At 39.4% G+C, this 27,868-nt stretch overlaps 1 protein-coding gene across 1 annotated transcript in view; it reads left to right on the forward strand.

The window, feature by feature from the left end:
• LOC309889788 (large ribosomal subunit protein eL33-like) overlaps window positions 1-27,021 on the forward strand; it is a gene marked incomplete at both ends in the record, with an annotated part of 33,475 nt that extends 6,454 nt beyond the window's left edge. Inside the window, 3 exon segments of the mRNA XM_082782816.1 lie at window positions 26,655-26,717; window positions 26,719-26,742; window positions 26,746-27,021. Coding sequence (XP_082638942.1) covers window positions 26,655-26,717; window positions 26,719-26,742; window positions 26,746-27,021 — 363 coding nt within the window.
• Between the last annotated feature and the right edge of the window lie 847 nt (window positions 27,022-27,868).

The following is a 27,868-nucleotide window of genomic DNA, read 5'->3' on the forward strand; positions in this document are numbered from 1 at the left end:
GGACCTGCCCAATCAAACCTGTTACGTACTGTAGATGGGGATAAAGTTCCTGTAGTGCATGTAAAAAATATGCTGGGTAAAACAGTCTGGGCTACTCCTGCCTCAGGAAAAGGCAAACCTATTCGTGGAATTGTTTTCGCTCAGGGACCTGGATATACTTGGTGGGTGATGCAAAAGAACGGAGAGGTCCGGTGTGTACCTCAAGGAGATTTAATACTGGGTGAGAATAGCCCATGAACTGAATTGCACCATGTTAAATAGTATATTATACTGTATGTTATCACTACCATGATTACTATAGGTGACTAATTAGAATGTATGGAAAAGAGTGTAACCTGAGCATGACATAAATGGTATGGAATAAGGGGTGGATAGATGTCCTGGTTTCAGTTAGCACAGAATTAATTTTCTTCCTAGTAGCTGGTGGAATGCTGTGTTTTGGCTTAGAATGAGAAGAGTGCTGATAACACCCCGATGCTTTAATTGTTGCAGAGCAGTGCTTATACTAAGCCAAGGACATCTCAGCCTTTGCTCTGTCCTGCCAACGGGCAGGCTGGGGGGTGCAGTAAGAGCTGGGAGGGGACAGACCCAGGACAGGTGACCCAAACTAGCCAAAGGGGTATTCCATACCATCTGACGTCATGCTAAACAATATATAGGGGTGGCTAGCCGGGGGGAGGGGGCCGGACTGCTCGGGGTTAGGCTGGGCATCGGTCAGCGGGTGGTGAGCAATTGCATTGTGCATCACTTGTTTGTACATACTATTATTACTTTCGTATTATCACCATTGTATCATCATTATTATTATTGTTATTATTATTTTTGTTATTTTTTTTCCTGTCTTATTAAACTGTCTTTATCTCAGCTCACGGGCTTCACTTTCCATTTCTCTCCCCCGTCCCAGAGAGGGAGGGGGGAGGGTGAGCGAACGGCTGCGTGGTGTTTAGCTGCCGGTCGGGTTAAACCACGACAAATGATGAAAAGGTTATGGGATGATCATTTGTCATTTCCTTTTTTTTTTTTTTTGTGATAAACTGAGATTATGACAGTAAGAGTTGATGGTTCTCTTCAGATAAAGATAAGAATAGGTTTTACCATTCCAAGCTGTTTCTCTTCAGTGCATTTCTGACCCTAAAGGTGAAGGAAGAAGCCGCAACAATAAAAACAGATTTGTGCAAAGTGCTGGAAAGGATATTGAGGTTTCAGGGGATGAATGAATAGGGTGTTATACCTCTAATCTCTCTTATTCTGAGTTCTGGCTGCTGTTCTGCTAGCAGCCTCCAGATCAGATGTTTGCTTCAGAGGTCCAGCATTTCTTGACCCTTCATTGCTCACAGACTAACATGTTCTTTATCCTTGTCCTGGTTTAGGATGAGTAACAGTAGCTTAAATTGCTGACTACAGGCACTGAAGATAGGGTCCACATTAGTGGTGGTTCTGGACTGTGCTTGGAAAATCAATATAATTGGAAGGTGTGTCAGCAGTGACAATTGCTTGCTATCCAGCTATAAGGATCAAATCATAACTTTGCATACCCAGTTTTCAGAAACACTGATGAATTTGCTGTTTACTTTGTAATTACCAATTTTCAGTTGTTAGAACCATTCTAAGTTAATTTTACATTTTGTTGAGCATAATTTGATCATGTTAATATCTAACTTTATGCAAATGCTAACTGGAATCAATTTATACATTGATAGTCTTTTACTGACAATATATACGTTTACATTGTCACATGCAAGTACACACAGATCTTAGTTCTTTTTTTGTTTGTTTGTTTTTGTACTTTTAGCCAATGTTGCTTTTATCATGCATATTAAACTTTACAGAATGTGTGGCTAACATTTAACAATTTTCCTGGCAAAGTGAGGTAGAGGTGTTAGATTCTTTGGTTAGTTTTCGTTCCCCAGTGTCCTAAAATATCTCTGCTGAACAGTTTAGAATCCTGACATTCAAATGATTTTTTTTTCCTTAATCAGTAGATCTAAGAAAAGGTTTACAGCAAGCTTCAGAAACAGAACACTGAAGTAAAAAAATAAATAAATAAATCAAATGTGTGTGATCAGTTTTCAGTTTTGTTTACTTTTTAAGTCAACGGTCACTCCTACTTTAGCTGAGTATTCTGCTTTCCATTCATATGTTGACACGCAGTGATCCAGCCTTCACTGTGGGGTACCTTTTATGTAACTGTTAGTCAAGGATGAAGTCACTGAGAAAGAATCGCTGTTGTATTAAATAGCTCATCTGCAGCACGTTCTCTGAAGAGCACAGCAACAGAGAAGTGCAGCTTCATCCAGATGAGGGAGCAAAAGCCTGGCTTGCTGTGGTGGTTTTAGTGCACTAGGCAGCTGAACTCTACCACAGCTGCTCTCTCACTCCCCCTTCTCAGGAGAGGAGGGGAAGGAGGAAAGGAAGGAAGGAAGAAAGGAAGGAAGGAAGGAAGCTCATGGGTTGAGATAAGGCTAGTTTAATTAAAGGGAATATAATTATTAAAGTACATTTATTGTTAAGGAAAAGATTAAATAATTTAACTAAAGGGAAAAGGAAGAGGGGAGAAAAAGAAAAAAGAAAAAGAGAGAAAAAAAAAAAAAGTCATGTAGAAGCACAGAGAGAGGAAAGAAATTACTCTCTACTTCCCACCAAAAAGCGATGTTTGGCCAAGCCCCTGAAGCCTAAATGCGCATAGCCATTGTTCAGGAGGACAGATGTTTTCACAATCAGAGCCCTCCCGTCCCCTCTCCTTACCCTTTTCCACATTTTATTGCTGAGTGTGACAACATATGGTGTGGAATATCCCTTTGATTGGTTTGGGTGAGCTGCTCTGGTGATATTCCTTCCTCACCTGTGGCCCACCCACAGCCTGCTGGCTCTTGGGGGTTAGAGGGAGTGCTGATGCTGTGCCAGTATTGCTCAGCAAGAGACAAAAAGTTGGTGTGATACCAGGGCTGTTCTAGCTACAGGTACAGAGCACAGCACTGCATGGGCTGCTGCAAGGAAAGGTAATTCCATCCCAGCCAGACCCAGCAGACTTGCACCCTTCCAGGTGCATCCTTAGAGCGGTGGTAGCACCACTACTGCTGCAGCTGCCTTCTTCACCAAGCACAGCAGAGCAGGTCCTGGGCACCTTGCACTTGTTCTGCTGCAACAGGAAAAACATGATGGGAGGGTGTCTCAAGTAAACATTACCCAAGAGACTGCCTATGCTCACTGCAGAGCTTCTATGTTCCTGTTGGCTGCTCTGGAGCTGCTCGTGGAGAAGGGGCAGATGTGTTCTCCATGCAGATACAAAGGTCTCATACCGATTTTGCATCTGCAGGGAATTATTACATGTTGATGAACAGTTTAGAAAGTTTTATGTATATATTTCTAGTTGTGCAATCAATTTTACTATTCTGGGAAACTTTTGTAATATAAGAAAACGGATAATTTACCTGGGAGTTAGTTTGTACTGTATATCAAAGGAGGTAATTTGTTCCTGACAATTCTCAGCATTACTTCAGAAAATGGTACTTAAATGTTCTTTACCATTTACCAAAACTATTGATTCTTAATATTACTGTCATAATTCTAGGATTTTATTAGCAATGCTTCTTTATTTTTCAGTTACAGTGAGAGAGTCTTCTCCAAAGAAGGGCTACAAAGCTGGTGAAGGGCCTGGAACACAAGTCCTATGGAGAGTGGCTGAGGTTGCTGGGGTCTCCTCTGGAGAGGAGGAGGCTCAGGGGAAACCTTATTGCTCTCTGCAGCTACCTGAAAGGAAGGTGTAGGGAGCTGGGGGTTAGCCTTTTCTCACAGGTAACTAGTGATAGAACACGAGGGAATGGCCTCAAGTTGCACCAATGGAGGCTCAAGTTGGAAATGAGGAGACATTTCTGCTCAGAAAGAGCAGTCAGGCATTGGGACGGGTTGCCCAGGGAGGTGGTGGAGTCACCATCCCTGGGGGTGTTTAAGGCAAGGTTGGATGTGGTGCTTAGGGACATGGTTTAGTGGGTGATACTGCTGGTATGGTGATGGTTGGACCAGATGATCTTGGAGGTCTCCTCCACTCTTAGTGATTCCATGATTCTATGAATCTCCAAGGATTGATATATCAGTACATCTTTCCTGCTCTGAGACAGGACCCAGTTCAGATTTTGCTCTGTTGGGAAAGAGAAATAGAAAAAGGGAGGAGATGTTGGTCAGGAACTTGGGTATCTGGGGTCAACCAGCTGCCTTGAGGGAGAAGGCAGTGCGAGAAGGAAGGAGACAGAGTCCGTAGCTGGAGAAGGTGGTACTACCTCCACCCTAGCTGCTGCTGTTCTCCAAGTCCCATGTCAGCCCTTTAGGGCTACAAACTATACATGTAATAATTTAAAGTGCTTTTCATTCAGGCCAGGGTTAATGGAGTGTGCAAAAGCAAGTTCTTAATTAGCTACTCTGTAAGCTTTTTACACTTTACCCTCATGTCTATCTCAAATGAACAATATATTCCGCACTGTGCACTTAAATCCTCAGTATTACCAGAAGATGAATGAATTTGCATCTCCTGTGTTTTTCTTTGAAATTTTCTTTTTAAAGGCTGTGATGACTGTAAATTGAGCAAACTTAGCTGAGAAAGGGAGAAAAAATAGATATCTAATATGATACAGCCAGGAGTTATTCAGCTGCAAAGCATTAAACCCATTTCCAACACCATTCTTTACATAGATACATAGAAAAAGCTTTGCAGATACAGGAATTGGAGAATTCTTAATGCTGTTAACTTCTTAGATTTTGAGCTGCTTATTTTATCATCTGTTGCAAATTGCACCTTCTGTGACTCCTCTTAAGGAAAGCCAGCTGTTTTCTATTCTTCAGATGATGCCAGACATACCAGCTCCCTTTCTTCCTATTTATATATAGCCTTTTCAAACTTACATATAGAAATAAGTTTTAGAGAAAGCAGTGTTGGGATTTGTATAGCACAAGTAGCTTACACCAATGAAGATCAAAATCTAAAAGATAATACTTCCAAATAGTAAAGATCATAAACTGTGCCACTCTTCTTTTGGCCTGACAGTCTTCTCATTTTCCAAGTGCCAGGTTTTATCCTCCAAATTTCTTTTACTGCCACTAAGAGGACTGCAGATTTACTGTTTCTCTTATAATCCTGATTGCTTATACAGACCTCTTTGGGAATTCTATTGCATTTAATTCTGAGTGCTATATTGTACTGTATTTTGGACAAATTATTTGTAGAACAAAAGTCTTCATGAGGGCTCAGATCTCAATAAGAGTCTTCATGAAGGCTCAGATCTCAATAGTAGATTTCTAATAATATGGTAATAATTGTTTCACATTTTCTTTTTTATGCATGCTCTAACCTACCTGTTTCCCACCATTACAATTCCTTATTTCTGTTCAGTGCTGATACCTAACAGATAGAACTCATAATGCTACACGGAAGAAGCCTTGTGAAATAAAACGTATGTATCTCATATGGGATTCTGGTGTGCATTAAAAGGAGCGTGGCCAGTAGGTCAATGGAGGTGATCCTTCCCCTCTGCTCTACCCTGGTCAGGCCTCACCTGGAGTACTGTGTCCAGTTCTGGGCTTCCCGGTACAAGAAGGACAGGGGTCTCCTGGAAAGAGTCCAGCAGAGGGCCACAAAGATTATATGGGGCCTGGAGCATCTTCCCTATGAAGAAAGGCTGAGAGACCTGGGTCTGTTCAGCCTGGAGAAGAGAAGACTGAGAGGGGATCTCCTCAGTGTATATAAATACCTGAGGGGTGGGGGACAGAAGGATGTAGCCAACTTCTTCTCAGTGGTTTGTGGGGATAAGACAAGGGGCAATGGCTGCAAGTTAGAGCATAGGAAGTTCTGCACTGACATGCGAAAGAACTTCTTCATGGTGAGGGTGACGGAGCACTGGGACAGGCTGCCCAGGAACCTGCTTTGGCAGGGGGGTTGGACCCGATGATTTTTTTTTTTTTTTTTTTTTTTTTTTTGCCATATGCCATTCTGGGTATTTATTTGTGTGCTATGGAGTATGTCAGGTGAGCCTGACATGTATCCACTGGTTAAGTGTTCTTAGCACCCCCATCAAGTTCTAAATCTCTGATATGCCTAGGCACCTACCTCTTATTATCTTCCTTTGTAATTGACCACTTATTGATTGTAGATAATAGAAGCGGTGCTAAGAAGTGCTGGGCTAGGAGATGCCAGAGCTTGACATCTCCTTACATACAACCAACATAGGTTCTGCTCAGCTTTTTTGCTTGTTTCCATGAGATGGAGAATTGCTTTGTACAGCTGCTGCCACAGCCATGACTGGCAACCAGCATAGCAGTGTTAATGAGGCACGGCAGCTGAAGTCCTTGGCATTGGATAAGCTGCCCATGGTTATCAAGATGTTTCTTGCAGTTGTGATTGTGCTTATAATAATTATGGAAAACTTTTGCACATTCACTTGTCTTGAGTTATTCTGCACAGGTGTCTTCATTGCATGTTCCTGTAATACAAACTGAACAGACTCCTAGTTTTTTTGCTTCAAAACTGTGCAGTGTGGAAACTGGTTAGAAATGTCAGTGCTTCATATTTCATTTGAAGTTCTCACTGATCATACTGGACCTTCATTACATACCAAATTTTTGAAATGCAGCACTTGTCTTCCAGGACTCAGCCTCTGGTTTAGGTAGATTTATTATCAGTTGTTGAGACTTCTCTTTTCAAAGAAATTAAATTATTGGTAGGTAAATTAGTTTTCATTGCTTCTGCCATTGATTTATTAATAGTAAGACCCATTGTTTTGGCAGAGCTCATAAGACCATCTGTCTTTCTGTGCTTATCTTCAACTAATGTTTTTCTGTTATAAGAAATCAGATTTGGTCAAGTGAGACAGCTCTGCCAAACATTCACTGTTTGTGTGCTTGCTTATTTATCTGTTGACCGGCTATCAATGTAATCAATGGCCATGTCAAGCTATGTGGAAAAGCAAAACATCAAGGCCAAATTACTACATACAACTTAGGTACAAGCATCATTATGAACCTGTAGGTACAGCATTTCGAATCTGAATGCTGTCTTACACTGGCAAGAAATGCCTAAATTGGAATTTAATGACAAAACAGCCGCCTTCTGGTTCTATCTCCAGGAAGGAGCTAGTACACACAGAATTAAGCATGTCGTAAGCCCTGTTGGCCTAAGAAATGGGTTGCATTGGAGGAACCTGAACAGTGAATCAGCACAGATCACTTACAATTTCTTTGTGTTTTTATGTATGCATATAAATTGCACCTGAATGATATGTATGCAACATTTCCCCCATCTTCACACATTTGTAAGCCTTCAGCAAAAAGCTGTTTTTCTCAGAAATTTAAACACTCCTAGTAATCATGCCACCAGTTATCATCACGGCTCAGGATAATAAGCAAGGAGGCAGATAAGCTGGCAAAACAAGGTAAGTAAATGATCCATATTTTGTATCTCCACCTCCAGAGCCCTGAGCAAAATGAAAGAGAAATTAGATAAATTTATGTATGCATGTAAAACTCTGTGTGAGGTGGTTGTGAACGGTGTGTTCTGTGCTTCAGTTTTATATGGCAGCAGAGGTACTTGAAATGAAAGCAGCTTCTAAAAATAAATGTCATTGAGACCTTGAAATAAAAATTAAATCACAGGGGTGTCAGTCACTTTGCTTATATGGAAACTGGTGGATTTCATAGTCTTGTATTAAAATAAAGCCAGTTTGCACAACCTGAACACAGCTTATTCCAAAACATTAATGTCATATAATCATAGAATCATAGAATCACTGAGGTTGAAATCAAACCCATATCTTTAACTGTTGAAGGGTTTTGTTTGTTTTTGTTTTGTTTTGTCAGGTTCTCAGGTTAAGCACGTCAGTCTGTCAGTCTCTCTGGCACCCTGGCACCTGGAAAACAGTATTTTTCCTAGACAGTTTTCTGACTTCTTGAAAGTTGTGAAAACAGGTGTCTTAACTCTAGCAGTGCTGTTTTTTTTGTTGTTGTTGTTGTTGTTGTTTGTTTGTTTGTTTGTTTTCAGTATGCTTCTTGGATGTAATAAAGCCATTATACTAGTTACAGAGAAAATTAATTTGATAATAAAAAAGTAGTAAATCTTCCTTATAGTTTCATGTTTATCCTTCAATCAGATTAAAATGCCAAGTGTAGAGGTCTGTCCCTATCAGGCAGTCATTGAAGAGCTGGCTGACACTCCAAAGAGTTAGAAAGGAAATATTTATTCCTAAACAATTTGTTTTTGTTATAGATGTATATTTCTAGTATTATTTTTTTAATAGTCTTTAAAGAGTGCATACCTGCACGTTAGATGTAAGACATTATGAAACCCATTAAAAATCCTAACTTTCCGACATATGTTGACTGAACCTATCATTAAAAATCTGTAGAATGACTAACCAAAAATTCAAAGTGGGAGCTGCAATTACGGTACCTACGTTGAAGGAGAATTAACTATGTAAATCATTCAAAAAACAGCAGTTTTGAGGGGATTGGCCACTTCTTCAATGTGAGTCAAAGGAGAAAACTATTCTGCCTCTGTGTACACACTAGTAGAAAGTTAAGAATCTGAATGGAAAATAATATAAAGGAAAAGTAGTTTGCAATTAACCTTTCAGAATTCCAAACAACTGATGATATAAAATTCTTAAAAGCTGAAATTTCCTGACTTTTCATATCTAGATGAACATGGAGAGGAGGAAGGGAGCTTAAGGAATATTAACTTATCTGAAAAAAAGACTTTTGTGCAGTTTTTAAGCCAGGTGTTTTAAGGCACTAGCACATCAGGATTAATTTTTCAACTAAGACCTTAGCTCATAGCACAGGTATATATTCCTGCCTATATTTCATATATTTCTGAACCTTTGCTGAGGAGCAGCAAAGCTTTACGCTTTAACATGCTCTACAACTTTTTAGCTTGGCTGCTTACAAATTTGTTGTGCGTATTTGTTCTTTACATATAAACTACTACATTTTGGTATTTGTCTTTGTTCCACTGCTGTCATTTTAAATGCTGGACCTGCTTTTATAATGTTCAGGAGACATGTTTTTTTTAGTTCTGAAAAAAATATATTTTTGTATGAAAAGCTGAATGTATTTCTGAGATCACTTCCTTAAAACATTCTTTCTTACCAGAAGTGTGTTATTTCAGTAATTTTACACCAAATAGTTATCCTTATTGTGTTCTTTCATCTGGTAATATTTTTAACCTTAAGACTCTTATTGCTGCAGAACAGCACAATAAACAGACATGTTCCTACAGGCTTGTATTTTCAAAATATGTAATAAAGGTTCATTTGAGTTTAAGATGAGCAGAAAACATAAGATGTCAGAAGTTGCTGGTGTTTTTATGAAAATCCTCTATTTACTTGTAAGAAATGCTTTCAACTTTTCTTTTTGCCTACTCTATAACTTTATATTACTGTCTGGATTTTATTGAAATGACAATGGTAGATATACCATCACACTGTAGATATAGATATGATGTAGATATACATCACAAGTTGCACACTTTGCACCTTGCTTTTTCAGCAACAGAAGGGTGAGTGGCAGGCAGAAAGAAGGATGGTTACACAGGTGTAGCTGGTCAAGGAAGAACCAAGGCAGCCTTTAGAATGAGAAACCTTGAATCTGAACTCTCTCACTGGAAAAAAAAAAAAAAATAAAAAAATAAATAAATAAAAAATGAGACATTTAACAAAGGGAAAGAAGATGGAAAAGAAAATTAAGTAACAGAGTTCTTATTAAAATTCTTACTGCAGATTTCATAAAATCTATTTGATTTTTTAAGAAAAAGAAAAGAAAAGAAAAGAAAAGAAAAGAAAAGAAAAGAAAAGAAAAGAAAAGAAAAGAAAAGAAAAGAAAAGAAAAGAAAAGAAAAGAAAAATGAGATCTAAGAAAAATGAGATCTGAGCTGTGAACAGGAATAAGTCTTCTGACACCATGACACCAAAGGGTTGTTTTCTAAATTTTAGCAGAGATATTTAAGACTTTGTAAGATTTTAAATATCCAACTTTTAGAACCAGAACAGCAAAAAGCAGGCAGGTTTTCAGCTGGAAAGTTGTTGTATCATTGGAAAAATCCAGATGTGTCATTTTATGTATGAGACAAGAAGTGGCATTTTCTCAAAAGCACTTTTTCTGACTTTGCATTACTGGCACTACTAGCCCTCAGCATTCTCACCTGCTGCTCCCTCCTTTTCTGCACCATAAAACTTACTTTCCTACTCCCAACTTTCTCAGTTACGAAAACTTGTATAAAATTTATAAAGAATTATATGTTCTTTATGTAAGAATTACATAAAACTTACAAAGAATTATAAAGAATTTATAACTTTGTTGAAATGATAAGGTTAAAGGGGGATTAATAGCTACTGGGTCTTTGATGTAGGGCTTCTATCCTCCAGTGTGGGGGCTGAGAACCTTGGGAGGATTCCGGTTGCTTATTCCTAAGATTAAAGATAGATTGCTTGAAGTACCATGTTATCCTTTTTTCTTTAGTGCTAAACCTTGTGGACTCAAAGGTTACCATCACAGAGAGGAATGCAGATTTGACACCTGATTTCCATTTACTGTTGCCTCATAGACCTCTTGTTCAAAAACGTTTTTCACATTCCCATGGGAGGAATGCATCACAGAAATTTGCATTCGTATACTGGTCACTAAATGATTTATTTCCACTTGCCCACTCATTGCCAGTATCAAGCTCTTCATTCCCATCATAGCAATGGGGCAAACTGGTTTTACTATATGGCTATACTGTATGTCCAGGAAGAAAGATGAAGTTGGTTGAATTTATACTCAAAATGAAATAAGAATTACCCAGCTGTACAAGTTATACACACCTCTGAAAGTCTGGTCTCAGTAGATGCTCTTCCGAAAGAGTACACATCTACACAGATCTTTCACATAGTAATCAGAGGCTGATGGCAGTTGAGATTGTGCACAAAGAGAAAGATTTATTGCTTCTGGTTTTGTGTTTTGCCAGAAATGTAAATGCCTTTTCCACAGAGATATATCTCTATATATCTGACCTCTCTGAATTTAAAGGAAGAATTGAAAAAGTGGGAAAACTTTCCTACAGAACTGAGCTACTGAGCTATACAATTCAATTTATTAAAAAAAAAAAAAAAAAAAAAAAAAAAGTTTCCTGCAGAATGGCACACTAAGTAACTTAAGCATTCAAGATTAATGAATTATGTCAATGTTATGACATTCAGTTAAAGCTGAAATGCTTTCATCATGGTTTAATCTCCAGATTATAAATCCTCTAAATCAGAGAATAGTTGTTCACACATAAATATGTCCCATCTGAGTTCCCATTTTTCCAGTTCTTTCCAGTCACTCATGATATTACTTTCATTCGTGCTCTCGTCATTTCTATCAGAAGGAAATAAAATTTTCTGAGCTGTTGTGCTCTTTGTCATCAGACTATCAGACTGTGATACACACAATACTTCACCGTGATGCCATTTAATTTTCAGAGTTTGGGATCTTTTTTCATGATTTTTAGCAGTAACATTTTCTGTCTTACTCTACTTTTTTATTTTTATATATATATATATATTTTTTTTTAATAACAAACAGTTAGTAGAACCAAATGAATACTTGTTAGGAGGACATTATTTCTTCTTCCCTCCATCCCTCCCGTCCTTCCTTCCTTCGGAATACTGTCTCTGTTCAGAAACAATTCCTCTTCGTTTATGAGACCTTATTTGCAGAAATAAGCTGACAGTTTTCAGCTAGATGCCTCAAAGAATGGAACATCATTGATAAAGAAGTAGTAAATGTTTTAAAGATGTTAAGCTCTCCAGAAGCTTAATCAATATTAAGCCAGTGAGTGCTTATAACTGACAATAAGTGTGCCTTATTTAAATTCCTAAATAGCGTGTTTTAAAGGGGAATCTATCTGCTAATAAGTAGTAAAGCTTAGTCTGATGATCTGTGACCACAACATTTGTCAAATATCAACTTTATTGCTTGCATCTACTTTCAGAGGAACGTTATAAGATGACTAGAGCAAGTAAGTCTCTCAGTGTAAGCATAAATTCATGCAATATTATGAAGTATCTATGTAGCTTAGTAGTTCTTTTTTAAAGATGTTTATAGAAATCTATGGTTTGTGTTACTGCTTGTGGTCTGCAAGTGTGGACACACAACACAGCAATTTACATCACAACATCTGACTCTTGGCCTCTAATAGTGCCACCAAGTCTTTTTGTAGTAAGGGGGAGTTTTCCTTCCGATGTCATGATAAAGACATTTGCCCATGTCCAGAAGAACATTATACAGTGTCTGTATAGTATTCACATCACATTTCAGTCTTGCAGAATGGATATATCAGTAACACTGTAACAATGATGCTCTGAACTTTCTTGCTGGTGAACTTCACAATATCTTCTATCTTGGGCTGAGTAAATTTAGCTTAGTTTGCCTGTAGGTGTCAGTGGAAAGCCAAACCAAATTGTAATATCTAAACCTGCCTGAAAACTAGCTAGATGGCTTCATGGAAGATAATGTGATATATTGATATTAGCAGTGTGGAATAATTCCTGGTTTCAGTTAGAACAGAATTAATTTTCTTCCTGGTAGCTGGTGGAATGCTGTGTTTTGGCTTAGGATGAGAAGAGTGCTGATAACACCCCGATGTTTTAGTTGTTGCAGAGCAGTGCTTATACCAAGCCAAGGACACCTCAGCCTTTTGCTCTGTCCTGCCAACAGGCAGGCTGGGGGTGCAGTAAGAGCTGGGAGGGGACAGACCCAGGACAGGTGACCCAAACTAGCCAAAGGGGTATTCCATACCATCTGACGTCATGCTAAACAATATATAGGGGTGGCTAGCTGGGGGGAGGGGGCCGGACTGCTCGGGGTTAAGCTGGGCATCAGTCAGCGGGTGGTGAGCAATTGCATTGTGCATCACTTGTTTGTACATATTATTAGTAGTAGTACTATTATCATCATTGTATTATTATTATTATTATTATTATTATTTTCCTGTCTTATTAAACTGTCTTTATCTCAACTCAAAGGCTTCACTTTCCATTTCTCTTCCCCGTCCCAGGGAGGGGGGAGGGTGAGCGAACGGCTGCGTGGTGTTTAGCTGCCGGCCGGGTTAAACCACGACAGTGACTTGGAAATTAAACTGATATTCACATTTTAAAGAAAAGGTACAGCATTGAACAAGGTTCCAGGGTGGAGTGTAGCTGCACTACACAGAAGTTTCCTAGGCCTCCAACCTTAGATGCTAATCACACTGGGAGAACTTGGTGTGCTGACTCTAAGAGGAACAGAGTGTGGAGCAGAGTGGAGACAGCTAGGCTCTGTAATAAGATGGAAACTCAATTGTTATTGTGCACACTGAGACTGATAGGCTGCACATTTGCTACCCTGAGCCAACAGCCTGCCATGTTTTTGATAAAATGCTGACCTTTTGGAGAACTTTGTTCACTATAACTGCACCAATTATAATCAAGATATGCATGACTAGAGTTACTCGAGCTCCAACTAAAGGATAGAAAATAATATAAATTGGCTAAAGAGAGAGGGGATATTAGGGAAGATAGCATCACAAAGGATACCTTCTGACTTCTGGGATCGGTCAATGGGCTGAGCCTCTCTTCCCCCCCATTGGGACACCTTTGGGTAAGATTAAAACACTTGGTTATACCAAGTGCCTCCCTGGGAAACTTAGAAATCTCTACAGAGTTGTTTTATATCTTTCAATGTTTTTATAGCCAGGCTGAGTTACTCATACTTTTGGTATTAGTATATGACTTGCAGACAGTGAATTTATCACCAGCAATCCAAATAACCTGTGCACCTGTTGCTTTAATAAGTTGCACTACTCATTAAGTCTAGGTGTGATAGTTCTCACTGAATGCAACCAAACTCTTTAAGTGTGGCCATGGTAGTTCATGGAATGTGACTAGACTGAGAGTGTATTATGTTATTTGTGAATCCGTAATAATACCCTGAATGTGACCAGACTTATAACAGCTAATTGGGCATCACACACATTTACTACTTTAACCTTTAACACAACAGGCAGAAAAGATATGCTCTGGATATTAATCTAATTTCTTAGATACAGGCATAAGAGTGTTCTTGAAGGCTCTAATATTTATGTGCCTTAAAATCAGTGAAACATTTGTCTTTATCTAAGACAACCAGATATCAGTGGAATGCCATTCCATCCAGAGGCAATGAACTATGTAAAACCTTAAATCCAGAAATAATTGGACAGAGTCAGGGTTATTTTAATCCTTCAGATTAAAATACTTTTTTTTTTTTTTTTTTTTTTTTTTTTTTTTTTTTTATGGAGCAGAAGATATATTCCTTTAAGAAGAAAATGTCAGATAAACATTAGATAAATATTAGAAAAATATTATTCATTTTCATTTCCACGAGGATCTTAAGGATTAGATCCTCATGTATTTTTTAAAATTAGAATTGCTGGTTTCTTTGTATAAGCTGTGTCAGCATGGTGAATCTTTTAATGATTGCTTCAGAGCAGATTGATAGTAAAAGAGCATTTCATTCTTTTCCTTGATATCAAGTGTTTGCACGAGAATCAATTCATAGATTTTACGGATACTACGATATAGTATTACAGGTATGCAAGGTTTCAGTTCTTTCACTAACTCACTCAAATACTGCAGAGCGTATAACCCAAACTGCTCTTCTCCCATTTATTTAACTCAAATAGGTGTTGTTGAGAGATGAACATTGTTCATTCCAAAGTGTACCAAATAACATTTAAAAATGTAGTTTGAGCACATCACCTGCAGTATAGGTGTTACTATATTCTGTGTGAAGTGTAGCCCACTAAAGGTCCACAGCAACCTTTGGGACAACATACAGTGAATAGTACTGCCACACTGGTGTGCACTGTGCTGCTCAGCATTTCCAATGTGTCTGAGTCTTTCTGATCATCCTTTTACATATAAAAAATGGATAATGAATAAAAATATGCAGTTAGATAGCTGCCCTTTCTGGCGGCTTTCACTGCTTTGGAATCATGTTTCTTTCCTATAGCTTATCTATTAATTTTTTTTTTTTCAGCTGCATGTTCTTCAAACTTCTTGAATAAAATGTATTGGCATACATTTCTAATGTGCATACCACTGCTCAGAGCACGTTCATGGTTTAAGTTAGATACAGATATAGGCAAGATAAATTCAGTAAGACTTTTTTCTTGTTCATATCCCCCCATGCTGGTATGAAGAAATCTTTACTCCTGTGCAAGTGAAACAAATCAACATGACATGCAGAGATGGTTTAGAATGCTAAATATGAATTATGGTGAGGGCAACTCAGTACTCCATCAGTATTTATGATTCATTGCATTAAACACATCACAACTGCAGTTCTGGGCTCCATCATGCTATGTGCAATACAGATACATCACAAAAGAAACAACAACAACAACAACAAACAAACAAACTGAAAACTTTTCTTTCGTGTAGAACAGAGATGAATTTTTAAATATATAATATTTGATTTTTTTTTTTTTTTTTTATGGACTGATAAAAAAATCAGATTGAATCCACTCTGTGTAGACATGGTCAGTAATAATATGGGAAACAAACAAATAATTTAAAAGGCTATCACATTTAAATTTTGCTCTTTGAAATTATTTCCAAATAAAACTACTTTTTTTTTTTTTTTTTTTTTTAAGAAAATGGGGCAGACATACTAGGAATCATCAATTCTTCAAATCTCTAAAACAGAGCCAAAATTTCTGTGAGTAATTTTTGGCAATATATGTTTCCTGGTTATGTAGAAGTACAGGCTAAGTATGTGAACTACCTTGAATGAGGCATGTAGGCAGTAATACTTAAATCTGACAGTGACAGTGAGTTGTTGGACATTGTCTTTTGACATTGCTGGCCCATAGTGAAAATACTTCAGCTAAGGGAAACATCTGACAAATATGGTGTGACTGAGGATGGCAAAATCCCCCTCTGGGGATGTTCAGAAGCATCCCTCAAAAGGGATGCAGCTTGCTTCCAAATAGTTATCCACTTAAACTGAGGCCAGTGAGATTTTTCTTTCCAAATGGCATTACTGGGGAGTAATTACTTTATTTTCCATGATGGGATACAAGATTCCATATTGGTCTCACTGATGTCCCACCTCCATTCACATACTAAAGTAATGGACCTTTTTCATAGTAGTGATATGAAAAATAATACTTTGTTGCTTGTTTTTGATGATCCTGGAAATTTTTTATACTATTTCCTGTACAACCCTTTGACATGAGCTTTATGCCCTTGTGTTACAATACTGTAAAATATTTTAAAATACATTTTTATTAAGGCCCAAATCTCAGCATTCATGATTAGTTAGTGCAAAGTTGACAGTGTAATAATATTTCAGAGGTTAAGAAAACCTCAAGTAATTTGCCTTAGTGAGTGAATACTTATTTTTTGTATCTTATTTGTAAACTAGGCATCTCTAAGTTATAGAGCAATTTTGGATCTAAAGGTACTGAGATACCACTTCGTACCTCCAGTAATTTATTGAATAGTTCTGTTATTGCCCAGTTGACTTTAGGTGATTAAAATGATCAAGAACAGTGTTTGTAATGAGGATGGCTGCTAAATGTCAGTACACACTATATGATACTGTATAAAATATTAAAGATAATTCTGGAGTATGACAGTAACTCTACATCTGGAAATTATAGTGGCTACTGTTAATGAGAATAGTATTTCCAGCTAAAATCAAAGCTTTTTTTAAACGAATATGTTTCTTCATTATTGCATAATCATTTTTCTTTAGAAAGGGTCCTCCATATCCAATTAATCAATAAACATCAATGCATTTACCTTTTTACTTCTGCACCATAAAAGCTGTGAGCAGGAAACAGATAAGTCTATGGAAATGTACCAATTCTGTGTTGAACTCTCTTTGTTCTTCAAGATAATACATAAAACTGATAGAATAAGATGCAATTATTCTGGACTTTTATTTATTTACTTACTCATCTTTGCTTCATGTTCTGTCCTCGTCCATATTAAGGATAATCTGCAAATAAACTAGAAATTGAGGTGACATCGCATTCTGATCCTTTTTGATTTGCAGAGGAAAAATAAATGTTCTTGTTAATAAAAGTTTTAGGTTATCATCTGCTTGCTCTAAAATTAAGATTCTGCCTGGCTAGAAGGTACAGATACTTGAAGAATGCTTGAAGTTATTACAACAATAAAACAAAACTTGAATTTTTTATAGGCTAGGGTAAAGGATCTAGCAGTTCTTTCACAGATGAAACTATTTAATACTCATATCTAACAAATACCGTGAAGAAAGAAAGATTCAAGTGCACATACACACACACAAAGGAGCACCACCTGGGGGATTCCATTATTGTGTAAAAGTTCCCCCCAAACCTAACTGACAGGGGCAGGAATCATTCTGGGGAAGCTTCTCAGATTGAGTGCCTTATTGCAGTCAGTGGACCCAGGTGCAAGTCAGTGCAATAAGATATGTAGGTATAACCAAAAAATTCCTTGCCGAGATCATTTTTACACCTAAATGTTTTCTTACAGAGAGAAGGGCTCCATGACAACCAACTTCCAGTTCAGAAGGAAAGAAAGAACAATAAAACTAGTTTATTGGTATATACCTTTTATTTGCAGTACATGCTCTTCAGAAAACACGTCACTAAAACATATTGCTGTTATGCAGTCATGGTGTGTAATTATTCTGAGCATTTTCAGAGTTGGTTCTGGTTCCAGTTTCATGAACAAAGCTTTTAAGTGAGGGCAGATTTATCCCTATTCCAAACTGAGGGCTTGATCTCAAGTGCAGATGATGTTTGAGATGACTCATTGACTTCAAATATATTAATGTGTTTAAATATAATTGTAATGTGTTTATGTGGCAAGGTTTTGGTAGCAGGAGGCTGTAGGGGTGGCTTCTGTGAGAAGAATCCAGAAGTTGACCCAAGTTAGATACGGGTCCCGCTGCTGGCCAGAGCTTGAACCAAAAAGCTATGCTGTGAGAACGGATTTAAGAAAGGGAAAACAACTATAGCAACAAAAACCTGCTCGGCAACAGCTGCTGGGAGAGAAAGGAGTGAGAAACAGCTTTGCAGACACCAAGGTCAGTGAAGGAGGAGGGCGGGAGGTGCTGTAAGTGCCAAAATTCTCTTGTGGAGTGGGCTTCTGGAGAGGCCCCTGGTGGAACTGATTCAAAGATCGAAGCCGAAATTCCTTTAAGTGGTATATTCTTTATTGCAGCGCTGGATGCACGGGGGATCTCTCCACCTATCGTGCATACTCAAAGCAGAAAGCAGTCTTGAATTTATACAATCAATCTATCAATATTCTACAAGCACCTATACATATGCATTACCTATCCCCGCCTTCCCTCGCTTCTTATGCTAATTAGCCTTTTGGCACCTTGCGCCTGCGTAGAGCCTTCCAAGAATTGTGGGCAGGGGTCTTTGGGACGTGGGCAGGGGTCTTTGGGAGGAAGACCCCGAGTCTTCCTCACAGTGTACTTTTCACCTTTGGTCAGGAATCTGCTGAATTGGCATGTTTCTTAATTGCGAGAGCTGGTTGTTGCCAATTCTTCCCTTTGTTGTACCTTTATAATGAATTCCAATGTCCAGTTTTGAGATTTATAGTCCTTACGTTTGTTTCTCTGTCCGTCTGCCGCTTCCTTATCATGAGTTTCAGTGTCTTGTTTCGAGATATACAGTCCATGTCTGGGGATTGTCCTTGCCTCCCCAATGCCTCCCCAGTACCTCCTTATTCAATCCCCCCTTTTCTTTTCCCATGCAAATTCTTTTGCATCAGATACTTTCATTATTTACAGTAACACAACAAAGCAGGCATCTAAACAACATGCACACAAATATTCCTAATACTACTAATGCGATTAGAGCAATGAACACTTGTTTCAACCATTGAAAATTGGGCAACCAGGAGGTTAACTTATTCCATATTTCACTAAAACTCCACGAAAGATCATCTTTACTGATCTCATGTAGGACCCTTGTCTGCTTCCATATTTCTTCCAGGGCGGTAGAGATCCTTCCACTCTGATCTATATACATACAACAACTTGTGTTTATTACTGTACAGACTCCCCCTTGAGCGGCCAGTAACAAGTCTAGGGCCATCCAATTTTGTAATACTACCTGTGATAAACTAGATATCTCTTCTTGTTGAGCCTTTACAGCATCCAGAGTCTTGTTTTCTAACTTCTCTGTAATTGCAGAAATATTAACTATCGCTTTTTCCAATTCACTCACTCCTAACCATGGGATAAACCATCGAACAAAACTATGAAAAGCGGTGTGTCTCTCTATCAATGGATTGTTAATTTTTCGTCTGATTCTCTGGATATGATTTCTCAAGTAGGCTCGAGGCACTACATCGTGTACTGTCATATTGGGGACTACCGCTCCAAGAGTGCAAGTTCCCTTCCAATTCTCAGGCAAGACCTTACGGGCTGTATCATTGCATAGCCAATACCACCCTTTTCCTTCTGGAACCGTCCAGCTGGTTGAATTTGCCCAGCCGCTAGTCGTACTAATATCAATTGTTCAATTACAAGATGTCTGATTTCCCACATAAGTAGTATCCGTATTTATACAATGCTGTTTTCCTATACCCTTAGGCGGGTTACACCTTTGTACACATACATAATAGGATTCTAACGGCATGAAGCTACTCACTTCTAGTTCCAAAACTTCTTAATATTTTCAACCCCAAGATGTGTTTTCCCACAAATTAGTCCAAGATAAGTTTGCAGGCAACGGAATCCCGATTAACGATACACCCTTATTCCCATGCTGTGGCAGATGGGTGCATACCCAACAGTTCGTCTTATTAGTTACTTGAGAAATTGTTTGTATTAAGGTCAGGTGTAAGTTCTCATCCCAAGTTGCCCACCCCGAATCCGAGAACCGCACCCCTGCAATCATTAGGATCTGGAAAACCGTAATTTTGTTGGTCCAATTGGAGTGGTGGTCTATATCCTCGCCGGGACCTTCTTCACCCTTGAATTGTGGATCCAAGCTGCTTGCTTCTTAATCTTAATGGCGGTGTGTGTTGTCAGTAACACTTGGTATGGTCCCATCCACTTTCCTTCCATTTTTCCTGTAGGGGTTGTCCTGAAAAAGTCTTTATATATATATAATTCCCGAGCTTAAAGGGGTGGATTGGTTGATCCAACCCTCTAGCCCTGGTCCCTAAAACAAATTTATGTACTTTATTTAATTGTTTCTGAAGTTCAGTTATATAAGCATATAAATATTCTGATCCTAACTGCGTTAGGTCCTCTCCACTAAATAGAAATTGCTATGGCCTTCCATATAAGATTTTGAAGGGACTCAAATTCCCTTTTATTCTAGGTTTAACTCTAATTCCAAGTAATGCTAAAGGGAGGGATTGAGGCCATGACAAATTAGCTTCTTATCCAATTTTAGCTATTTATTGTTTAATTAAATGGTTCATTTTTCTACCTGTCCACTTGCCTGTGGTCTATAAGGAGTATGCAGTTGCCAATCTATCTTTAGAATCTTACTTATCTGTTGTACCACTTGTGCACAAAAATGTGAAACTCTATCAGAAGACATTGCTACTAGAATCCCAAAGCATGGTATTATTTCATTTAACAAGACTTTAACCACTTCTCTTGCTTTGTTTGTTCGACAGGGAAAGGCTTCAGGCCTTCCTGAAAACGTGTCAGTCAGAACCAGTAATAATGATATCCCCCTTTTCTAGGGAGTTCTGAAAAATCAATTTGCCACTGTTGCCCTGAATAATTTCCTTTACTGATTATTCCAAACTTTATTCTATTCTTGGTATTGGGGTTATTGTATAAACAAATGCTACATTGTTGAGTTACTTGTTTTATCATATCGTCCCACTAATGTCTGACGCAGGCTCTTATGCAGTGTGCCAGCTCCCCAGTACGTTTTATTGTGTTCTGTAAGAACTATGGGCCATGTCAAACTAGAGGGTATTACTATGTGGTTATCTTTTAAATATACTCATCCATCTGGTTTCATTTTACCTTTCAAATCTTCAATTAATTTTAAGTCTTCTTTTGTATAATTTGGATATAGTTTGGATTTTACCGTCTGGTATCAAAGACAATGCCTTCACCTCAGTTATTTCAGCTGCCTGCTTAGCCTCTGCCAATCGATTTCCAATTTCAAAATCGGTGTTCCCCTTTTGGTGTCCCTGACAATGCATGATAGTTACCTTTTCTGGTTGTTTTACAGCATCTAACAATTTTAAAATTTCTTCAGCATGTTTTATCTGTTTTCCCTGAGCAGTCAGTAATCCACGTTCCTTCCAAATTGCTCCATGAGCATGTACCACGCCGAATGCATATTTAGAATCTGTCCAAATATTTACCCTTTTTCCAGCTGCCAGTTCCAATGCTCTCGTGAGTGCGACTATCTCCGCCTTTTGAGCTGATGTTCCAGGGGGTAAAGGCTTAGACTCAATTACCTGCTGAGTAGTTGTTATAGCATATCCAGCTTTACGTTGTCTTTGCATAACAAAACTGCTCCCATCCGTGAACCAAGTTTCTTCCGCATCTTCCATGGGCTCCTCCTTAAGGTCTGGTCAGCTGGAATACACAGTCTCTATAGTTTCTAAACAATCGTGAATCACAGGTTGTGCTGCAGCATCACTAAGAAAAGAGGCTAGATTCACAATATTAGTTATCACAATTTCCACGTTGTCCTGTTCTACCAATATTGCTTGATATTTCAAAATCATCAATTCTTGTTTAAGTTGTTTAAAGACTTTTTGTGCTTCTCCAGTCCAGACTAACTTTGACTGGTTAATCTTTATCAATTCACATAGAGGCTTTACCAATAGTCCATAATTATAAATCCAAAGGCGACACCAACCTGTCATTCCTAAAAAGGTTTGTAGCTCCTTTACCATTTGAGGTTCTGGAGTCTGGCAAATGACTTCCTTATGTTCAGTTCCTAGTTCTCGTTGTCCTTCCGAAATTTCAAATCCCAGATAGGTCACACTTTGTTGAGCCAGCTGGACTTTCTGTCAAGAGACTTGATATCCATTTAAACCCAGAAAATTAAGACGACTTATAGTCCATTGAATACAACTCCCTTTAGTCTCAGTAGCTATTAAGAGATCATCTACATATTGTAACAAAGCACCTTCAGTGTCCGGAGGCATCCATGTTTCAAGTTCCCTTGCTAATTGGTTTCCAAAAATAGTGGGGCTATTCTTGAATCCTTGAGGTAGTAATGTCCACGTAAGCTGCGTCTTTCTGCCTGAATCGGGATTTTCCCATTCAAAGGCGAATAGGTTTTGGCTTTCTGTGGCTAAGCCTAGGCAGAAGAAGGCATCTTTTAAATCCAGTACGGTAAACCAGACTTGACTATTCTTTAATTTAGTCAGCAAAGTATAAGGGTTTGCCACTACTGGATGTATTTCCTCAGTGATTTTATTTATGGCCCTCAAATCCTGAACTAGGCTATAGCTTTTTCATCTGCCTTTTTAATTGGCAATATGGGTGTATTGTATTCTGATTCGCATTCAATCAATAATCCATACTGTAAAAATTTATTAATTATCTCTTTAATTCCTTTCCTATCTTCTATCCTCAAAGGATATTACTTAACCTTAACGGGTTTCTCTCCTGGCTTTAATTTAATAATTATTAAGGTCACATTTTTAGCTCTTTCAGGGGTTTCAGTAGCCTAAACTCCTGGACATACTTGATCTGTGATCTCTAAAGGTATTTCACTTTTAGGGTCAGTTTGTATTAGTGCCAAGCTTAACACATTTATTAGTTGTTTTTCTCCTATTCTTAATTCCATTTTCCCTTTTTCAAAGACAATTTCTGCTCCTACTTGCTCTAATAAATCTCTACCTAAGAGTACCCATGAGGAGTTAGGCATATATAAAAATCTGTGTATGCCCCATTGTTTCCCTAACTTGTACTTCAAAGGATCACAAAAATAAGCCTTTTCGGTTACACCTTGTCCTGGTTTCAGTTAGAACAGAGTTAATTTTCTTCCTAGTAGCTGGTAGAATTCTGTGTTTTGGCTTAGGATGAGAAGAGTGCTGATAACACCCCGATGTGTTAATTGTTAAAGAGCAGTGCTTATACCAAGCCAAGGACATCTCAGCTTCTTGCTCTGTCCTGCCAACAGGCAGGCTGGGGGTGCAGTAAGAGCTGGGAGGGGACAGACCCAGGACAGGTGACCCAAACCAGCCAGAGGGGTATTCCATACCATCTGACGTCATGCTAAACAATACATAGGGGTGGCTAGCCGGGGGGAGGGGGCCGGACTGCTCGGGGTTAGGCTGGGCATCGGTCAGCGGGTGGTGAGCAATTGCATTGTGCATCACTTGTTTGTACACGTTATTAGTAGTGGTACTATTATCATCATTGTATTATTATTATTATTATTATTATTATTATTATTATTATTATTATTATTATTATTATTATTGTTATTATTATTATTATTATTATTATTATTATTATTATTATTATTATTATTATTATTATTATTATTTTGTCTTATTAAACTGTCTTTATCTCAACTCACGGGCTTCACTTTCCATTTCTCTCCCCCGTCCCAGAGAGGGAGGGGGAGGGTGAGCACACGGCTGTGTGGTGTTTAGCTGCCGGCCGGGTTAAACCACGACACACCTTTTACCCTAACATAATAATTCTGTGAAGGCATTAATGCTTGATTTAGAACTGAATACGTTGCCCCATATCAATAAGAAATTTCACTTCCATTCCTCCCCTAGCTTCATTATAACCAGTGGAGGATCCGCTAGGGTAGATTCCCCAGGTCCCCATTATTCCTGTTGAAATCAGGGGTCAATTACCCTAGGAAAAGGCTAGTCAATTTGTCCTCCGAAGCCAGGTCCAAACCGTTTTGTTTTATTTATTTATTTATTTATTTTCATTACATTTCAGAGTTGGTCTAAAAATTCCATAGGGGTTTCTTTTAGACCTTGTTGGAAGCATATTCTCAATTCCCAATTCATCCAGGTTTTAGTATTTACTTAACCGTTCATAATTTTCAGGATGATTTGGGTCTTAGCGGGGGTCGGTCAGGGGAATGCAATTGTCCACAGTTCCCTGAGCGGTCCCATCGGCAATCTGAGCTCGCACATGAACTCAGGTTGTTTTAAGAGTTAACTGGTTTTCTGTTTCTGTGACAACTCTCTCAGACCCATCATGGTCCCTTTGCCCCAAAGGGCTAACACCCATGATTTTAAGATCTCTGCCTCGGGCAGAGGCAGAACTATTAACATTCCTACATCCTCTTTCCCTGCTCATTCAACTTCAAACACCTTTAACACTTTCAACAACCCTTTTAACACTTCCTTTATCTTTCTCCAGCCTGTACTTCTCTAATGCCATCATCAAAGGCTCAGTCAGGGGCCAACTTAATTCCCTACCTTTTCCCACCAAGATGCTGAAACATCAGTATACAACATTTCATCCTGTTCTGCTTCTCAAAAAACAACATTAACTGTAGCAAAATATTATAGTTTAAAGTTCCATTTAGGGGCCACTTTTCTCCACATTCCAGCTTATAAAGCGGCCACCACTGATTACGATATTTTATCAATGTTTTCCTGTTCACACTTCCACCGGCAGATCCTCCGATACCCTTCCAGTGACTTAAAACACATCCTAACACACTTTTCTTTAAAATTTCACTGCTTGTTTGCCCCCCCATTTTCCAGTTTACACTTTCAGAATACACATGTTACTTGCAAAAGCGTATCACAAAACGTATCACTCACAAAAATACGGGCACGCATTATCTTTCAGTAGCGATGTCACAAAGCTACTATTACCAGCAATATTGCTAAAATCACAATAACAATAGTCAGAGTCAAATTCCACATGCGATAAGTCAGAAAACCGAACTGTGTAACACCGTAACGATATCTCTCTTATAACAATGCCACGAACCTACTATTACCACCAGAAAAATAGCCAGAATCACAGTAACAATAACCAAAGTTAAATACCATACTCCATGAGTCAGAAAACCAAAATAGACAACACAATTCCAGATGGACCTTAAAGCGAGCTCTTTCCTTAAGGTCCCCAAATATACTTATGGTGCTTACCACAAAGTATATACCAAACACTGCCTCGCAGAAGATCACCTTCTGACTTACAGACAGTTCCAGATACAGATGGACCCCAAGGTCCCCAGATATACTTGTGGCACTAACCACAAAGTATATACCAAATACTGTCCTGCAGAAGTCACCTTCCGACTTACTGGACAGTCCCAGATGACCGGTCTACCAGAAAACCAAACCAGAATAAAGAATATACTCACTTACAATGATGGGGTCCTTGTCTGCCTCCGCAGTGATCCGGTGAGTCGAGGAGTCCCTCCGGGAAATCCCGGGGGTACCCTAGGGAGTCCTGTTCCCAGCGGGTCCTGCGGTCCGGCAGAGAGGTCGTCCCATCTGGGGTGCCAGATTGATTCAAAGATCGAAGCCGAAATTCCTTTAAGTGGTATATTCTTTATTGCAGCGCTGGATGCACGGGGGATCTCTCCACCTATCGTGCATACTCAAAACAAAAAGCAGTCTTGAATTTATACAATCAATCTATCAATATTCTACAAGCACCTATACATATGCATTACCTATCCCCGCCTTCCCTCGCTTCTTATGCTAATTAGCCTTTTGGCACCTTGTGCCTGCGTAGAGCCTTCCAAGAATTGTGGGCAGGGGTCTTTGGGACGTGGGCAGGGGTCTTTGGGAGGAAGACCCCGAGTCTTCCTCACAGTGTACTTTTCACCTTTGGTCAGGAATCTGCTGAATTGGCATGTTTCTTAATTGCGAGAGCTGGTTGTTGCCAATTCTTCCCTTTGTTGTACCTTTATAATGAATTCCAATGTCCAGTTTTGAGATTTATAGTCCTTACGTTTGTTTCTCTGTCCGTCTGCCGCTTCCTTATCATGAGTTTCAGTGTCTTGTTTCGAGATATACAGTCCATGTCTGGGGATTGTCCTTGCCTCCCCAATGCCTCCCCAGTACCTCCTTATTCAGAACAAGCTGTCCCCCTGCAGCCCATGGGTCCCACATGGAGCAGATCTCCACGCTGCAGCCCCCCCATGGGTGGAGGAGCCCCCGGTGGAGCAGGTGGATGTGGCCTGGAGGAGGCTGCGGCCCATGGAGAGCCCCCGCAGGAGCAGGCCCCGGGCCGGAGCTGCAGCCCGTGGAGAGGAGCCCACGCAGGAGCAGGGGGTCTGGGGGGAGCTGCCGCCCAGCCGTGGCGGGGACCCGTGCTGGAGCAGTTTGCTCCTGGGGGATGGATGGACCCCGTGGGACGGAGCCGTGTGGGAGCAGAGCTTGAAGAGCTGCTGCCTGTGGGCAGCCCCCGCAGGCTCATTTTGGGAAGGACGGCATCCATGGGAGGGACCCCACGTGGAGCAGGGGCAGAGTGACCATGAAGGAGCGGCAGTGGAGAAGTGCTACAGACTGACCGCAGCCCCCATTCTCCTGTGGTGCTCAGGGATAGGAGATGGAAGAGGATGGATGGGGAGAAAGTGTTTTTAGTTTCTTTCTTTTGTTTCTCACTTCTCTAACTTGCTAGTAATAGGCAATACATTTTACTAATATCCTCACACCCTTTTCATCTTGGTGCACTGCCATAAGGGCCTGCTGGTATCAGGGCTGTGGGAGGACACCAGAAGCAGGAGGTTGTGGTCCACAGCCATTTTTTTCTGGCTATAAACATGGCCTCTGAAACCAGTGGAAGCACAATGACCTTCTGAAATTTGAAGGTGTCTGTGCTTGCCAGGTGATAGAGTTCCACTTAGGTAAGAGGTGTGCCTATGTATACAAAGTGAAAAACAACACTGTAACCCCTGGTGGCAAGCCCAACAGGACACCAGTGATCTGGGGGAAGCTAACCCGTGCCCATGGGAATAGCCTTATGGTTAATGCCAAGTTCCATTCCAATCTCCCTGCCAAGGCCACTGGTCACAGTATCCAAGTGATGCTGTATCCATCTAGGATCTAAATTTTATTGGAAATAAAATGCAGAGTTTGTTTAAAAACAAACAAATAAAAACAAAATAAAATAAACAAAACAAAAAAGCTGTGACAAGAGGTTCAGGCTGGATATTAGAAAAAGGAGGTTCTTCACCGAGAGAGTGGGTTGCTGTGCACTGAAACAACAGTCCCCAGGGATGTAGTCATGGCACCAAGCCTGTCAGAGTTTAAGAAACATTTGGACTGTGCACTTAGTCACATGGTCTGAATTTTGGGTAGACCTGTGTGGTGCCAGCAGTTGGAGTCGAAGATCCTTGTGGGTCCCTTCCAACTTGGGATATTCTATGACTCTGTGAGTCTGTTTCGCCCATCGTGATTACTGTTGAGCAATCTCCCTGTCCTTATTTCCTTTTTTTCTGCCCTTTCCCTTTGAAGAGGGGGAGTGAGAGGGCAGAGGGCAGTTGTATTGGATCTCAGCTGCCCACCTGAACAAAACCACCACAACAATACATAGAAATGATTATGCCAGAATAAACACAAGCCAAAAGCACACATGGAAAGAAGCCTCCAGGCAAGTTCTTTATCAAAAGGTGACTACACATAGAAGAATTTTTAGAATTATTTGATGTGAGGATACATCTCACTGAGAAAAATGAGAATGTCAATGTCCTTCATACAAAGATAATGAGAAGATTATCTATATGGAGCATTGTTTGGCTGTATTATAAAACACTTTATCTATCTTGAAAAATGATTGTTGACATTTCATTGTCTTATGATCTATGCACTGAATACAGATCTCTTGAAGTCTCTTCATGGGCTAGTACACTTAATGAAGGTCATACATATATGGTAGTTGACTGGATTAAATAGGA

Source organism: Aythya marila (genome assembly GCF_965140915.1).
Source record: "Aythya marila genome assembly, chromosome: Z".
Taxonomy (NCBI): domain Eukaryota; kingdom Metazoa; phylum Chordata; class Aves; order Anseriformes; family Anatidae; genus Aythya; species Aythya marila.